The 18,653-nt window shown below is 34.4% G+C and overlaps 1 protein-coding gene across 9 annotated transcripts in view; it reads left to right on the top strand.

Moving 5' to 3' along the window:
• The window catches only part of JMJD1C (jumonji domain containing 1C), a 317,595-nt gene that overhangs the window by 220,337 nt on the left and 78,605 nt on the right, over positions 1-18,653 (top strand). For 5 of the 9 annotated variants that reach the window (XM_025285105.3, XM_006054761.4, XM_006054759.4 and 2 more), the window contains exon 3: positions 12,783-12,896. Coding sequence is in view for 4 of the 9 variants with exons in the window: in XM_006054761.4 (XP_006054823.4) it covers positions 12,783-12,896 (114 nt within the window). In the remaining 5 variants the exon portion in view is untranslated. Of the gene's footprint in view, positions 1-8,366; positions 8,980-12,782; positions 12,897-18,653 lie in introns of those variants that run through there. The other 4 variants (XM_025285106.3, XM_044942165.2, XM_025285107.3 and 1 more) reach the window with 2 other exon arrangements.

Raw genomic sequence — 18,653 nt, 5'->3', positions numbered from 1 at the left:
ACCTCCCTTGGTGTAGGTACTTTGTGTCAAAATTTGATTTACCCCCAACTCTGTCCTTTCTTTTTTACAAGTATATAACTTCTATTGGCTTAATGTCTTGAAATCCTCCAGGATTCTTTTCACATGAATTTCTAGGAATCTGGATCTCTCTTACATTCTACCTGTGTAGTTGATTTTTTTTTTTTTTTTGAACTTAAAAATAGAAGCTAAATTTTTGACTATTAAATTTGAGAGTAACCTTATTCCACTTTTCTTGATGATTTTAAAATCTAGGTCTTAATTGCATTTTTTGTAAGATTTATTTTGGAATAATTCTGTCATATATTAATTTGTAAATAAAGGTAGCCTTCAAGTGATAGTGTGTAAGAGGAAAGATGAAGGGATTGTATGTTATATGTTAAAAGTAATACTGTTATTCAGTACTGTTTAACTAGATGTAAATGTACCAAGAACCGTCATGTAGCCCGTATTTCATTGATTTACCTATGGTAGAGTTTCTTCATAAAAGTAACCTTTGTTTTTACTAAAAGACAAATTACTCTCAGTGAATCTATTTGGCTCTTAGTAATCACTGTGTGGGTTTGGTGTTTTTTTTTTCTCTTCCATGGTTCTAATTGTCCATCTTGGAGTTTTGCTGAAGTTCATTCGCTAGCATGTATTTTTTTTTTCTGAATAGCTCCTTTATTTACAGATATTAATAATATAAATAGATAACTTACCTCTAGTATCTTGATGTTATTTTTTTCTCCAAAGATTGCCAGTAATGGCTCTGCATTAGTATCTGTCAATTTAATATTCTAACATGTAATTTATTTGAACCCATATAAACTTGGAATTTTGGTTGTTTAACAAAAGGATGATTTTCCTCTGATTTTTGTAATTGTGGAAAAGTGAAGAAGGCCTAAATCTCCAACACTGAGAAAAGATGTAATGAAAACTTAATGTTCATTTGCTTAAGCATTTATTAGTTAGATATTTTAAATGATGACAATGTAATAGCATGAAAAGAGTGCTAAGTGGAAAATTGCCTGGCAATCTAGTGGTTAGGACTCCCTGTGCTTTCACTGCAGGGGCCTGGGTTCAGTCCCTGGTTGGGGAACTGTCATCCCAAAAGCTGTGTTGCAACCAAAAAAGAAAGAGAAAAAGAGTACTAAGAGAAATGAGCAACTTATAAAGCATATGTTCCTTAAAACTTGGTAACACATACACATACTTGTGAAAAAAAGGCCAAAAGGGCACATGCTTAACTGAGTTCATGCTTAGAACTATGAGATCCTTTTCTACACTCAATGCATTTGTTTTCCAAATTATTCTCTAATCTCAACAAACTGGGGAAAATTCTGAAAGAGATGGGAATGCCAGATCATCTGACCTGCCTCCTGAGAAAACTGTGCAGGTCAAGAAGCAACAATAGAACTGGACATGGAACAACAGACTGGTTCCAAATCTGGAAAGGAGTACGTCAAGGCTGTATGTTGTCACCCTGCTTATTTAACTTATATGCAGAGTACCTCATGCCAAATGCCAGGCTGGATGAAGTACAAGCTGAAATCAAGATTGCCGGGGAAAATATCAATAACCTCAGATGTGCAGATGACATCACCTTTAGGGCAGAAAGTGAGGAGGAACTAAAGAACCTCTTGATGAAAGTGAAAGAGGAAGTGAAAGAGGACATTGAAAAAGCTGGCTTAAAACTCAACATTCAGAAAACTAAGATCATGGCATCCGGTCCCATCACTTCATGGTAAATAGATGGGGAAACAATGGAAACAGTGACAGACTTTATTTTCTTGGGCTCCAAAATCACTGCAGATAGTTACTGCAGCCATGAAATTAAAAGATGCTTGCTCCTTGGAAGAAAAGCTGCTGCTGCTGCTGCTGCTGCTAAGTCCCTTCAGTCGTGTCCGACTCTGTGTGACCCCATAGATGGCAGCCCACCAGACTCCCCCATCCCTGGGATTCTCCAGGCAAGAACACTGGAGTGGGTTGCCATTTCCTTCTCCAATGCATGAACGTGAAAAGCTATGACCAGTCTAAACAGCATATTAAAAAGCCGAGACATTACTTTGCCGACAAAGTTCGATCTAGTCTAAGCTGATTTTTTTCAGTAGTCATGTGTGGATATGAGAGTTGGACTATAAAGAAAGCTGAGCGCCAAAGAATTGATGCTTTTGAACTGTGTTGTTAGAGAAGACTCTTGAGAGTCCCTTGGACTACAAGGAGATCAAACCAGTGAATCCTAGAGGAAATCAACCCTGCATATTCATTGGAAGGACTGTTGCTGAAGCTGAAGCTTCAATACTTTGGCCACCTGATGCAGAGAACTGACTCATTGGAAAAGACCCTGATGCTGGGAAAGACTGAAGCCAGAAGGAGAAGGTGACGACAGAGGACGAGATAGTTGGATGGCATCACTGACTCGATGGACATGAGTTTTAGCAAGCTCTGGGAGTTGCTGATGGAGAGGGAGGACTGGTGCGCTACAGTCCATGGGGTCACAAAGAGTCGGACACAACTGAGCAACTGATCTGAACTGAAAATAATTAACGTTATTTATAAGGAAAACTAATTTTTTCTAGAAACAGGATCCAATATGTGTTTTGTATGGTTTAGTTTATTTTTAATCCCTAGTTTACACTTTCTACATTTAAATATTTTTTTCTTGACAGAAATACTAGTGACAAAATAAGAATTAAACTGAAAAACTATTAATATCAGTGTTTTCTCATTGTCTGAAATGCTGTTTTTCAGAAAGCAGGTGAAAGTGAAGTCGCTCATTCGTATCTGACTCTTTGCGACCCCTTGTAGCCTACCAGGCTCCTCTGTCCATGGGATTTTCCAGGCAGTAGTACTGGAGTGGATTGCCATTTCCTTCTCCAGGGGATCTTCCCGACCCAGGGATTGAACCCGGGTCTCCCGCATTGTAGACAGACGCTTTACATCTGAGCCACCTGTTTTTCAGAAGTTATCTTTAAAAGCTCCTTTATGTTGAATTGTTTACCTAGTTCTTTTTGATAGATGCTTGTTCTTTTTGATAATTGAAATAAGTATCTTTGGTTTCCTCCATTTTACGTTCAAAGTTTAAAGCTTTATTCAGCAGATAGCAAGACACTTTGCTCTCTGCTACCTCATGTCAACAAGCATGAAGAAAACATGGTTCTTTCACACCATATTACATAGTAAAAGTCATTCATTCAGATATGAATTAAGAAATCTTGTCTCTAGTCGCAGGGTTTCTACAAGTATTTTGACAGAAATCACTTAATCTCCCTGAATGTCCATTTCTTCATCTGTAAAAATGAGAACCTTAGTCACTAAAGTTCCATTTCTGTTTTAACAGCTGTTTTTCTTGTATTTAATTTCCTGATTTTCATTTTACTCCCTCTGATTTGAAAATCTACCTTTATTTTACCCTAAATCCCCATACTTACTTCAAACTATTTTGGGACTTTTTAAACAATCCATTGCTTATTATTTATGTGTGTTGTGTTCCAGTTTCACCTTGTTGTATTAATTAAAGCATTAAAAATATGTTGTATCTTTTATGGCTAGTTCCATATCATTGATTTGTATTTATTTTTTTCTCTCTTTCTGGAACTTGTCTGATTATATTTTCCGTAAATTTGACGTGTTTGCTTCCAAAATGTTCTTGATATTTTTATTAGTCATATTAAAATTATGGAATAGTTTTTTTTTTTTTTTTTTTTTGATTATTGACAGGTTTAAAGGAAAAATATCAGGTATTCAGAATATAATATTATGAGCAAGGGAACCAAAGTAAACATCAAACACCACTGTATTAATGAATTTTGAGGTAACTATTTCTAAAATTGTAGTGAGAATATTTCTAGTGGTTTTGAAAGCAGCGTGAAAACTTAGCATTTAATTCTAGTTATTTTTGGTTTTATGTGGTTACAGGGTATATCTGTGTCTTCCAGTAGTAAAGCTATAAAATACAGGTTAGAGTAAGATGAAAATTTAGGTCTAAAAATCTATTACTATAATTTTTAAATTTATTTCTGGCTGCACTGGATCTTCATTGCTTCACACAGGCTTGCTTTAGTTGTGCCAAGTGGCAGCTGCTCTAATGGTGATGCGCCACGTGCTTCTCATTCGGGTGGCTTCTCTTGGCCTAGGGTGCTTGGGTTTCAGTGGTTGCAGTGCTCGGTAGTTGTGGTCCATGGGCTTAGTTGTCCCATGGCACATGGAATCCTCCCAGACCAGGGATTGAGTCCATGTCACCTGCATTTGACAAGTGGATTCTTGACCATTTGACCCTCAGGGAAGTCCTAGAATTATTTATTAATGGAAAGAAAAATTAGTTATCTTAGTGGCATACACCCATGAAGTTGTAGAGGAGGAAAAGGACAGTCAGACCTCCCTACTTGTGTGTTCTGCATATGAGGAGTCAATCAACCATAAATGAAAAATTTCAGAAGAAAAAATACCAAAAGACTCTCAGAAGCAAAACTTGAATTTTCCTTGTGCCTATCAACAATTTTGGGGACTTTCCTGGTGGCTCAGACAGTAAAGAATCTGCCTGCAATATAGGAGACCCCAGGTTCGATCCCTGGATTGGGAAGATCCCCTGGAGAAAGGAATGGCAGCCCACTCCAGTATTCTTGCCTGGAGAATTACTTGGACAGAGGAGACTGGCAGGCTTACAGTCTATTTGGTCACAAAGAGTTGAACATGACTGGGCCACTAAAATTGTCAACTATTTACATAGTATTTATGTTTTATTAGGTATTATAAGGAATCTAGAGATGACTTAAAGTATATGGGAGGGTTATATGCAAATACTATTCTATTTCATGTAAGGAACTTGAGCCTTGAAAGATTCTGATATCCTCCTAGACCCTGAAGCCAATTCCTTGCCATTACAGAGGAATGACTGTAAGTGAAACCTCATGATATTGGGAAGAAAAAAGATTGATCAGGGAGATTCTTAAAGAGAAGCCATAGATACGACAAACTGATAAAACCACTTCTCCAGTTAGAGTATGCTGTATTAGTGCTCAGAAGGACTGGAAGAAAAAGAAAAGGACACTGAGTTCAGCCATGATGCTTATTGAAACACAGAGACTGTTTGCATAGTGCTTTAGTGTTCTCAGCAGTGATTTTTCTTAGTCAACTATATATCATAAAAATTATGATAAATATTTACAGATTTAAATGAACACATTCTGTTGTTGCATAACTTCCTCTTATGACTGGGGCCGTTTACCCAGGATATAGTGAAGAAAGGAGGGAAAGGTGCACTAATTCAAGACATCCCACACATATTGGTTGATTGAATGTCCTGCTTGCTTCGGGGAGAAAAGAGAGTTTAAAAATCAGTGTTAAGTCTGTATCATCTGGAAATCCTGGAACTTCATGGTCTGTTGAAGTGTACCATGCTACACCGTCTTTGCAGTGCCTGGAATATCTACATAGATATATCATTAGGGTAATAACCATGATGCAAGAGTTACACATTTGACTATATATTTTATAGATAATAGGACAATAGGACATATTGAAAAGTATTTTCCTCAATCTAATCAGCTTCAGATAAGGCCATATCAAGTTCAAATCATTTTTAAATTACTATTGTTTCTCTTATTTTCCTATTCTTGTGTCTGAAAAAGTACTTAAAATGCTAAAGCACTGAAACTTAGAGGTTTTTGGTGTTTTGTACAGTCTGTATACTTGGAGAAATCCACTTGTTTGTTTAGATTTCCGTATCTGTAAAGATGAGGGATTTCTTTCATGGTTCAAAATAAACGGGACCAAAATGCTAGTTTAACTCTTAATTATATGTATAAAGGTTCTACAATTATTGGAAGGAACAGATTTTCTTCAGATAGCCATACAGTATTGCCTGCCTTTTAGCCTCTGTTTACTTTCTCACCTCTGTTGATTTATTCAGCTTGTAACCTAGAAACCAGCTAAAAAGGAAGGAAGTCAGAGATGTGTATTTCTGGGCAGTAACTGGAGTAGTTTCCTCTTCCTCTAGCCTGGTTTAGCTGCCAGAAAAGACCTTTTACCCAACCGAAAAAAAAAAAAAGAAAAAAAAAAAAATTTAACTCTTCAACTTCCTTCCTTAATGCCTTAAGGAAGGTATAAGTCATAAGAAGAACCAGTTTAAAGAATTAAAATGCTGCTCTTCTCAAATTTGTGCTTTTTGCCATCTGAAAGGTGATATTTAATACCATCCCTTACAAGTTGTAAGAACAAGAGAGAAGGAGACATGTTGTAAAAGCTAAGCAACTTACGCTTGCTACAAATGCTTTCTCAGTATTGTTACTTCAATATTTTTGTTAGAAATTTGTCAGTGTACCAGACCAAACATACATTTATATATTTATAAAAATATTTGGGTTAGTTGCTCAACCGTGTCCAACTCTTTTCGACCCTATGGACTGTAGCCTACTAGACTCCTCTGCCAATGAGATTTCCGAAGCAGGAATACTATAGTTGGTTGCAGTTCCCTTCTCCAGGGGATCTTCCTGACCCAGGGATTGAACTCTGGTCTCTTGCATTGCAGGCGGATTCTTTACCGTCTGAGCCACCAACGAAGCCCTATAAAAATATTTATCAAGCCCAATTTAAAGAAGATACTTAAGGGTTACAACCTTTATTTATTTCCATTAAGAGTCAACTATGTCGCAGAGAGTCAGACAGGTCTTAGCAACTAAACAACAAAAATGTCGTATTTCTGGTAATGGAAAAGTATCTAATGTACCGTGATGCAGTGTGAAATAAAAACGAGTGGTTTTTCAGTACTGACATTAATTATTTTAATTTTATAAAATTATTAAATTGTGTATCAGTAGCAATATATAAATAACTGTGGCAGTTGTTAAGTATAGTTCTTAAGGCTACTTGATTTTGTAGGGGACATAGTACTTGAGGAACAAACATGTTTTTAAGTTAATAACAACATAGTCGAATCTGAATTTATATGAGATTGTAAAATGCATCTTGTGAAATATTTAACTCATTCTCTAATACAGTAAACTGTAGAAAAGTAGTATGACATGTTTTAAAATTTGATAGTTTATAATATAATGTAATAACCTGAATCAAATAGTTGCTCTTTGTTTTGGGCTCAGAATAAGCCTGCCATATTACTCCAGTTGTTTTTTTTGGTAACTTATATTACACTGAATTCTTTTAATTCCATACATGTTTTATGATCACATCTTAAGTAATTATGAAATGAAATACTGGTATTCTATATGTGATTCACTTGACTCATTATTAAAAAAGTACTTTGTTCTAAAGTTACATTTCATTTCTATCACTGTTCTAAAACTGAATTTTACTAATATTTTTAGAATAATCTCTATTGCTCTCTTTCATCTTTAAAACAAAAAAGGATTGAGATTTTCATTAGTACAATGCATAATAGACTAAATTTAAAATATCTTTTTTTCTAGTAGTTAACAATGTTTTTTAATGAAATGAAGCTGATACATCTGGAATAGATTTAAAGGGACAGGGCATTGGCTGGAAATTGGAAGTTTTTCTCTTAACACGATTTGATAAATTGGTTGTGTGGTATTAAAATCAGTGTAAATTTTTAGATTTATTGAAATTGCAATACCTAACATTGGGGCAAATTTAAAATAAAAGGCCATTCACACACATCATTAAAAATAGGTGAATGTTTTCTTGTACTTGGAGATATCTGACATTCTTTCTTCATATTCAGTGTGTTTATTATACATACAGCACAGATCTCAGTTCAGACTAATCACATGTCAGGTGCTGAATAGCCATCTGTAGCTATTAAAGGTTTTTATAACTATGAACTATTTAAATTGTTCTTAAAAATAATAAAAATATTTCAGGAATATTTTTTAATCTGCCAAAATAAATATTACCAGTTAGTTTTTCTTTTGAGTAAAGTGTTGGTGTGGTTGTTGGTTATGTCATTTGATTTCACTTAGATTATTACCCCAGAAATGTTTTAAACTGTTCCCCCCCCGTGTTTTTATAAATATCAGTGTTATTTCCAATGAAAAATGAGTAAAAGTAAATTCTTTATTTGAAAACACACTAGAAAGTATTCTTAATAGGTTTAAAGTTACATTTTATTTTTGCCCAGTTGAGAGATATTTACATACTACTTGTTTTTTGCACTTTCTCACCTTGGTAAATCTGTAAGGCAAAAACTTTGTATTTGCATTTGCCTTGTGAAGGAGACAGTAAACTTGAGCTCTCAGTCTCGCCACTAGTCTGTCTTTGTCTGTTGTTAAAATTATGAGCCAGTCTCTATGGCGCAGCCAAATGAGTAATCACCAGTAATGTGACTCGTGCTGGAAGTGACTCCATCAGCACCTGTGACGGAGGATTAGTTACAGTTTACAGAGCACCGCCTCTTCCCTTCTCTCAGTGTGCCCTAAGCCAAGTAGTCGTTCTCATTTGGGTGTCTGCGCTGTTGGAAGCTACTGCAGTGTGTTTCCACACAGACAGAGTACAGTGGGAAAAGGCTTTCTCTAGCTGATGGATGGCTGTTCTCTCTATTTGGAGTATCTTACTGGTTATGTAAGCGACCTCGGGAGAAATTATCCTGACCCAGATCGGAGGATGCAGTAGTGCTTCAGCTGCAGGATTTCTTGGTCGTTAACACCACAGTGCTGATGACAAAGAGCGAGTTGTAATCCTCATCACTGCCAGGACTGAGCCAGAGCAGACAGAAAATCGTCATTTGCTCGTCGGAGACTTGTTAGGTTACAGCCTCTGCTTCGTTCTGTGGTCTTGGCTTTTCTTACTATACAATGACGACGCTGCAAGTGAGCTCAGAAATGCTTGGTTTGAGAGCCATTTGCCTGTGATTTTTGAAGACTTAAGAATTATTGAGGCTAGATTTAAAAAAAAATACTGCTCAAGAACAAAATGGAAATGTCAGCTATACTTCTTGACCTTTAAAGCCTTGTCGTGGATATCGGAGATTTAAAGATACTTTAAAATTCTCAAGAACAAAGTACGGTTTGTATTTTTCTGCTTCCTTTTTCTTTTGTCTTAATTTACATTTGGTTTTGCTTCTCGATTTTAGGAATTAAGGTCACTGTCTTTTTCAGATCCAGCTTTCGTGGTCTTAGTTTTTTAGAATTTTTAATGATTTCATTTGTTTAGAGAGAGATTTATTGTGTCGGTAGTAATTTCATAACACGGTACGATAAAAAAAAAACAAGCTTAGTTGCTTAAAGTATTATAGCAGAAATGTTTTGGATTAGGGTTTAGAATATAATGTCTTAAGGGAAGTAGGAGTGTTTGTTTTGTGAGGGTTTTTTCTGTCTGGTGTATGCTTGTCCCCACCCCCAACTTGTTTTCTAACAGTATCGTGTTTTTCAATAGACCTGCTTGGGTGGGAATTTGGACTTTGTTCTTTCGAGTCACTCCGATCTTTTTTTTTTTTTTTAAGACTAAACCTTGACTTCTAAAATGTATCTTAGATTGTTTTCTGCTTTAGTATTTCAAGCTTTATATCAGATTTTTGTAGTTTATGAGCCTAATTTTTTTCACTTGGAAAAGAAATTGTTAAATGTTAACTGGGGATTGTTAGAAACTTGGACTGTAGACATAAACCTTGTGAATTTCCAGTCAAATGTTAAATGGTGAGCTTTAACATGGTTTGTTTGAGCAGCTGAGTTATGTTTGAGAACTGTAGCTGATTTATTTTAAAAATGTTTTTCGAGGAGGGCTCATCTGTTCGCCTCTTCCTCATGTGAATGGAATGTGGTGCAGCATGGAGCCCCAAACAGGATACAGTTGTTCTAAGCATTCTTCCTATAGCGTGGTAGGCCCTAGTAGAAATGCAGGCTCTCTATTAAGTATTTATTTGACTTTATACTATTTTAAAGTGCAGTTAACAAAGAGGAAAGACCTTATACGAACTCTCAGTCCATTAATGAAATTGAAAAAGTGTTTTGTTTAGTTGGCAATTTTAATTTGGATTTTCAAAGACTTTTTTCAGCGTTAGAATGAAGTCATTTTGTGATTAGGGTCACATTCTACTGTGACTTTCATCTGATGGTAGCTTGTAGCTTCCCCTTAGGCTGTGGAAGTTCCTCATAGAATGGTGTATCTTTAGAGTCTTGAATTACTTAGCTATGCATGAGTTCTAGTTTCTTTGCATTCCAGTGCACCTAGACCCATGAAATACTCACTACAGATTCGTCCAAAATCTGTAGGATTCACTCACTTTTATTTAAATATTTGTTTTTATTTTTAAGCTAATGTCTTTAAAGTGGATGTTTTTGACTTGCATACAAAAATTATTAATGGTTACATCGTTGATTTGCCACTTTAGGGAATTAGGATGTATTTTAACTCTTATTTTATATGTTGTTTGTCTTTAATTTTTCAGTAAAGTAGGAACAGTCGCACATTTTTAGGGTTGCTTGTTTAATACATATTGAAACATTTCTCTAACAAGTACTATAAAAGTATTTATCGACACTTGGGAACATATTTGTAGTTTAAGATTAATTGCACGTTTTAAAATTTGCAAGTCTTTGTCCTGTTTGCTATTTAAGAAGCATGGTGTACTTTTGACTTCCATTTGTACATGGTTATTATAAATACTCATGCATCAGAAACAGACCATTATAAACCAGTCTTTTAACATTTCTGATAGCTAGATTCTACCAGTGGCTTTCGGTTAGATACCCTAAAATGAGAAATTTTTTTATTTTAGCCTGGAAACTAAATTTTTTTCTCAGTAATTTAAATTATGATAAATTGGCCTATTGAAATTTACCCTTAGGTCTCTGACTTACCTTAAAAAGCAGAGTTCTGAAAGGTTCTCTTCACAGGAATGTTTTTCATATTATAAAATGACTAGGTCTCATAGGAAATGCAAACCACCTGTATTATTTGCGTAAGAAAGAGGCATTCGGAGTGGAGAAGTTTACTTTTTTTTCCAGTCCTCCTTAATTGAATCGGTACAATATCTTTAGGCATTTAGGTAGTACCTTTTGTGGGCCTTTTTTTAACCTTCCCAAGTTGACCTGATTTGGTACTGTTTAGAAAGAAATAAGAGCTTTGATAAAGTTCAGGGATTTAAAGTTCTCTTGAGAAGCTGCCAGTGTTTTCTAATTTTTTTGCTAAAAATTAAACACATTTGATTTGAGAATGTTACATATTTCACGTAAAGAATTTAGTTATGGTAAATGGAAAGTGTCAGATGGCCACAGAAGCAGGAGATAGCTAAATAATAGGGAAATACCTGTTTTGAAAATGTAACTTCTCACACAAAATAAATACTTTTGATACATAAAAGGTTAGCCCTAGAACATGGGAAGGAGGATATTACTGTGATTAGGTTCTCTAGTCATAAATACTGAAAATAAATTGGAAATGTAAGATAATTTTTTATGTTCATTTATGAACAAATATTTATTAGTTCATGAAGTGAATAGTATAGGAATAAGGCATTTTTTAAATGCTTATTTATTCTCTTGTGTTTTCAGCTTTTTCAAAACATAGGCTCCTGATGAAAGCTTTAAAGATAATATCTTAAATAGAGAAGTTAACTGTTTAAGAGCCATTCTGAATTTAAAATCTTGAAAGGTTTTTCAGCAGTGTTTAGTTGTGATTAGCAAGATGTTAAATTTTTTGAAGATATAAGTAAGAGAAGAGGGAATTAAAACGGCTTCGTATCTCCTGGAGATTTCTACTGTCTGCAGAAATCTTTGGTTTACATCCAAATGGTCCCACAAGTTGCTTGTAGCAAGAAAGATTTCCCTTGGTGATACAAGAACTTTAGAAAACTGAGTTGCTTTTTTATTTCATTTTCCAAACATAGATTCTTTAATAGTAAAGTCACTATGTTTTTAAAACAGTAGAATATTGTTTTCATTTGTAAGTTTTAAAACACTATCATGAATATAATATCCTTGGCTTTTATTCACATTGCTTCTACTTTGAAAATAATTAGGATAGTCATAAAAAGTGCATACCTATACCTTTATTTCCTTCCTTCCTCTTCCTCTCTTGCCTCCCTCACTCCCACCTCCTACCCAAAATACGAGTAAATTCATTTATGTAAAAGTTGTCTTCAAATGACTATGGATTTGCTCAGTTCACCCCTCCACTACCACCACCACGTGCCCCCTTGTTTTGTTTAGTTTTATAATAGTGGAAATATGGAGAGAGTTTACTGGAAGGTGATTGTGAGTTTTGTGTAATACTTTTTACCTCCCTCTTCTTTTCCTGCGCCCTTCCCCCAGTGCTGCTGTTACTGAAGCAGCTGGATTTTTATTTGTGCTTGAGGCAGGGGCGGGGGTAAGTAGTACATGGGGTGGAGTTAAAAGACCAGATGCATCCTGATCATTTAAAATCTTTGATGTGAATGAGCTAGGAAATAAACTACACATGTAAATCATAACTACTCTGTTTTATAAAGAATAATACTTAAGAATATTTTAAAAGAGTTGGGATAGTAACCTCTCCTACCCAGTTTGCTTTTTTTGGAAACAATTTCTCTTTCTTTATGATAGGAATTTTTATACATATGTATATTTGATTATATCCTTTTAAACAACTGGGATTTATTAATAGACTGGGATTTTTTTCGAATTATTTCTTAAAATCTACTTAATTTCTTTTTAATAATAGAAAATACTCCAGATAAAAGCATCACTTTAGATTATGAAAACTGATATTAATTGGTAGCCTAAAATCATTATAATAATGACTTTAATACATTGCGTTTATATATACCCTTTCACATTTTGAGGATAAAACCCAGAAAATAACCATTAGAATTTTTTTTTTTCTATTACCAGACTTTCAAACCCCTGGTTGAAAAAAGTGTACCCAGTTCAATCACTGCAGTAGAATTCCTTGTAGATAAACAACTGGATTTTTTAACTGAAGATAGTGCCTTTCAGCCCTACCAGGTAAGAAATTTCAAGTCGCTTTAAAAAATTACCTGTTCATTAAGCTTCGTTGATATTCAGATATCCTTTTGAATATTTAAGTCTAGCTTTCTAGCTAACATCAAGGTATATAAGAAACTTAATGCATTTGATAAAGTTTGATTATAGGGTAAATGATTGATTTATCCAATCAGTATACACAGAGAACTTACTGTGAGCCAGGCAGCATCTTGTGGCTGTGCTTGCACAAGTGAGCAAAATAAAAGTCCCTGCCATTCAAATGATGCTCATTGTTAGATAATAACTGGTTAGATATTAGTATAAATTATCTTTGTCTCCAGCTCTAAAGGTTAAGATTTGGGTCAATTCATGTAATTAAATGAGATTAGTATTTACTATATACAGGCATATCAGTTTAGAATAATAGTAGTTCATTTTCTTTTTAAGTGGTAATTTTCCTTTTAGATTGTCATAAGTTGAATTGTTCAGTTTCTAGATTTTAATTCCCAGTTGTTGCAATTTAAATACAAAACTTAATTGGAAAAAACATTTTCTAGCTGGTTTTTAGATTTAAATCATGTAAAGAAACTCATCAGAAGTAGTAAGCTAAATGTTTTTAAAATCTCTAGTTATGTTTTATCAGTTAATTTTTTAAAGGTAAAGGTTAAAATGCACAGCAGTTTGTTTTTGTATATTTGAATTTTAGATTGAATTATATCAGTATTTTATAGGTTTCTTTTCCTTAAATGTTTAAGATAACACAGTACGTACATTGAAAGAAAGTATAACTGGACTAGTTTGACTTGTTTTTTAAAATGAAGCTGAAAGTCCATATTCCTGTTTCATTTCAGAATAGTTACTGATTTCAAAAGTAAAGTATAGAGGCATTGTTTCCATGGAAAGAACAAGAGCTTGAGTTAATGAGCAGTGGTTTGTTGTATGTGAGGTTATAATACTTAGGGAATTAGTAGTTAGGTTCTTCTTTTATTAGATCTACCAAAAGTAGATGATAATTCCCTTAGTTAAATGTTATTTTTTTCTTTGAAGTCTGCATGGATGTGCTTTTGTCTTTACACATTATTTTTCATAGTTCATTAAATGGCCTCATTTTTGTACTGTTATTTGATTATGGTATTTTCAGCTAAAAATTTATAACAAGTTATAGTTTAATATTGGAGGTGTTAGAGCTTTTCCCTCGGGTTTTATTTTGTTTTGGTTTTAGTTGTGATTGCCATTTTGCTTGCTTATAGCCTTACTGTAATTTGTCTCATTTCTAACAGTCTTTTAGTGGGAATTACACTAGGTGAAATCAAAGGAACCTTCCAACTTAGCATTTTAATTCTGTGGTTTCTGATTAGCACTATAGAAGTTACAGCTTGGGTTTGATTTAGAGAACTGAAATCATTATGTAGAAATTACTTTTAAAAATAAACTCTTGCCAGGTGGCCTAAAACTCTACAACATGTTTATTAAAATTGTAATGATTAAAAGAATGTACTAACATGTTACACAGGGGTTTTCGTACACATTTAAAACTGTTTTAGATTCTGACAATTTTATTATTTTTATTAGAAATAAAAGCATAAGAGCAAAGTCTTACTTGATTTGGTGATTTGTATGATTATCTTTGTTAGCTGTATATATTCCCCTTGCTAGTATAGGTAAGTTGCTCTCTGGCCTAGAAGGATATAATATCTTACAAAGGTGCTGTTATTCACTTGACATTTTAACCGTTTGTGTTTCATAAATAATGTGAATTTTAGTTTTAAGAAATTACACTAAGAGCACTTGATTTAGGATCCAGCATACCTTAATTTTAGTGTTTCTTAAGTGATTTTGAAGGAATAAATGATATACAGTAAGGCTTATTGTAGCATTTTAATTTCTGTATTTCATGTTTTTAAAACAGGTTTAAAATTAAAAATACATACTCCAGTATGTAAATTATAGTCACCTACTGTAATATTTTGAATGAAAATTTACTCCAGAGACTGAAGAAGGCTCAGTCTAGGTTTTCAAAGTTATTTATTTAAATGAATTTATAAAATATAGATATAGTCCACATAAGGAAGAACTTTTAGAGTTCATGTAATTAGAGTGGCTTTATCCCAGAATGCTTTTCTCTAACCAGTTGTCCAAACAGTACATTAAATTCCTTGGCATGTTAAACATGGCAGCTGTTCCTGGCATAGATTTTGTAAATAGTGCCTTGACATATCTTAACCTTAGAGTAACCTTATGTAAGTCAAAGGGAGTTAGGGGGAAATTAAGTTTTTAAAATGGTCTCCCTGTTTTTTCTCACTTATTTAAATTTCAAGAGTCAGTTTCTTCTGAATCCGGGCATTAATTATCCATTGTAGAGTTCTTAAGTAGAGCAGGTTAAAAAGTCTTTGGAAATGGCTTTTCTGTATTAGGTGATGAGTATGCTTAAGTTTTGTTTGAAAAATTCCAAATGATGCTTCACTGTGAATCTATTTAAATAGTTTTATAGTGGGAATTTCTATTCACCATCTTTTTCCTTGACTTCTCATCTCAGCATTTTATTCTGTAGTAGAATGTTCCCGTAAGTTAACTTTTAGTTGTACAGCCCTATTTAGTATATCACAATAATATATATTGTAAGATAATGATTAGAAAACTGATGACTCAAAATTAATACAGATTTTTTTCAGATGACTCACTTTTAGGTTATTGGTTTGAATCCTACATTTATCTCTCTGAATTATTTCAGTGTATTGAGTATCAGATGACATGTATTATTTGATTGGGTCATTTTTTAAAGTGACTTGTGGTTGGTTAATCAGGGTGCAACCATCATTGATCATAGTTTTCAATATTTTGGAAAGAATACTGAATGAGGAGAGAAATCAACGTCTTACATACAGTATAATGAAGGCATGTTAATACATCGTTGAAGCAGTGTACCATGGTATTGTTAATTCTGTTTTTTCCTTCCTTTTGCATAGAAATGAGTTTCTGCTTCCTCCTTTCAGACTTCCTGATCAGGCTTGCTGCAGTTAACTTTCTTTGAAGTAAAGGGGGAAGGGAAAAAGAGAGGAAGTAGGAGGAAACTCTTGAGATTCTACTATGTCTTTCAGCTGGCTGGGAAGGAGGAGGGAAAAATTATTTGTTTTTAAAGATACTTTTTATAGTTTTGGGTTTTTGTTTTTTTTTTTAATTACTATGATTTCTATGTATGATTGCCTTTGGAGGATGAGTAGAGAAGTTTTTAAAAGTTTCCACTAAAATTTGAAGTTTTGATCAAACAAATGTAAAAAATAGTTTCATAATGAAATATGAACATTGAACTTTTAGCATGATTTTGAAATCATCCTGTCCTGGATTTTGGCTTCTGGCCATGCACACACCTGCAATAAAGGAATAATAATACAAAGGGCACTAGTGAAAACCATTCAAGATTTGAAGCAGAATGTGCTTGCTTTTAATTACTACCTACTTCTATCTTTATATATTAAAATTCATTGTAGTAATGAGGTATTTTCCCTAGAATAAAGTAGAATCATCCTAGACCTGAAGGAATAATCCTATTTGAAGTACTTGGTCATTCTAATCTGCTAAAAGTTCAGAGATAAGACTACTAATACTTTATTTTCTATTATCACAAAACACAGGCATTGAACACTTTATTAAGTATTTGATATGGTACTATTGGGCTGTGAATTGCTGGTTGAAGGGAATGCGTGGAGCAAACCTAAGTATTTTCTTTGTTTTTAGACTAAAGATTGATTAAAGACTTGAGCAAAGTTTTAAAATATTCTGTTAATGAAAGTGTCTGAACTGTGTCAGCTCTGTTTATCATTACTGTAGTTCATCAGTGAGAAAGTTGTTTTTTGTCACAGTCTGATTTGAACCACAATTTTTCCGTTATTGATATATAAATTCATTGTCCACAGTTTCAGAATGTCCCTAAGTTAGTTGTTGCTCAACACATCTGGTTTACTAAAAATAGCTTGAATGATTGCCCAGGATAAGTTACCAGTAGTTTAAAGAATGGAGTGTACCAGACACATGTATTTTTCCTTCTTAATATTTTTGTTATTTGGAATTGAGATGAATTTGAGGGAGGTGAAATTTAGCCTCCAGACAGCCTAGGTGAACAATAAACTAGTTCTTTGGTTGTCACCAACCAAATGTTATATTTTGTTAAGTATTTGACATAAGTGAGCCACTGACAAGTTTGAAAATCTTGGTGGTGCTAATTTGACTTATATGCAGATTTATTCCCCAGGGTACTGTGATGATATTGCTAATAGTTTAGAGAAGGAAGTAAACAGAACTTGATTGTTAATACTGCTTTGGTGGGTGGAGAAGAGACTTAACTTTTCACACTTTTCTTTACTCTCATTTCAATTTGTTGTATAAATATATTACTTCAGAGCATTTTTAAACTAACATTCCTGTAGAGGAAATGAGAATTTGACCTAGTACACGATTTATTCCTAGTCCCAGAATTCCTCTCAGATTTGTTCTTTCTGGTGTCAAATTACTGCTCCCTCATAATTTTACTAAAAGGAAAAAAAAACAACAACAGACTTTCAGAAACTGCCTAGCAAACTATTGTTTTATTTTTATGATAGAAAATAGTGGGAGTTTTGTTATTGTTTTTATAATGATAACTGAACTTTTTATTGAGAAATAGATATTCGTAAGAAACAGCGATTAGGATAAGGGAGTGGCGTGCACTCACATCCCTGCCTTCAAGAATGAGCCACTGCCCTTGAGTTGAGATGGGCAGAAACAGGCCCAGAGCAGCAGAGAGAGGGCCTGGAGTTCTTTGTGTCCTACTTACTGTTAGCTCACTTGATGTTTTTTTGTGTTGTTTTTCCGAGAAAGGAGTCTTTAAATGGCAGTTTTATGCTCAGACTCTATTTCCCTTTGACTTACCCTTAAAAAATTTTAATGTCTAGCTTTAGAAATATCCCAACTGACTTCATTCATTCAGTAGTTATTTAAATTATGTGGTTTCCCTATTTACAGCATCCTGCTTTGGTGCTTGATGGTTTTTAGAAGTTGCTGAAGGGACTTCTTTGGCAATCCAGTGATTAAAGCTTTTATTACTTCCACTGCAGGAGGCACAGGTTCAGTCCCTGATTAGGGAACTAAGATGCCGCATGCCACACAGTGTAGCCAAAAAAAAAAGGTTGATGTAAGTGTTATAGTCCTTATTAAGACCTTTATAAGTCATGATGAGAACTTAGATTTTTTAAAAATTTCCTTGAAATAGATTTGATTTATTCAAATCAAAGGAGCCAAAAAAATACATAGTGAAGACTTCAGGAATACAAAAGAAAGGAGAAGTCAGCGGAAACTGAAATGGTACAAAGAAATCTCGTGAAGAGGGTGAAACTTGAGGATTCATTTGAATGGAGAGGGAAGTGAAAACTCAGAAGAGTGAGGCAGACATTTGGTGGAAAGGATTGCCTGATCAATGATGAGTTAGGTTTAGGGGTCAGTAGAATATCAGTCGAAGAAGGCAGTGGCACCCCACTCCAGTACTCTTGGCAAATCCCATGGACAGAGGAGCCTGGAAGACTGCAGTCATGGGGTCGCTGAGGGTCGGACACGACTGAGCGACTTTACTTTCACTTTTCACTTTCATGCATTGGAGAAGGAAATGGCAACCCACTCCAGTGTTCTTGCCTGGAAAATCCCAGGGATGGGGGAGCCTGTTGGGCTGCCGTCTATGGGGTCGCACAGAGTCAGACACGACTGAAGCAACTTAGCAGCAGCAGAATATCAGTCTAGCTAAAGAAGAGA

Source organism: Bubalus bubalis, chromosome 4 (genome assembly GCF_019923935.1).
Source record: "Bubalus bubalis isolate 160015118507 breed Murrah chromosome 4, NDDB_SH_1, whole genome shotgun sequence".
Taxonomy (NCBI): Eukaryota; Metazoa; Chordata; class Mammalia; order Artiodactyla; family Bovidae; genus Bubalus; species Bubalus bubalis.
This window is presented reverse-complemented; position numbering and strand designations above follow the sequence as displayed.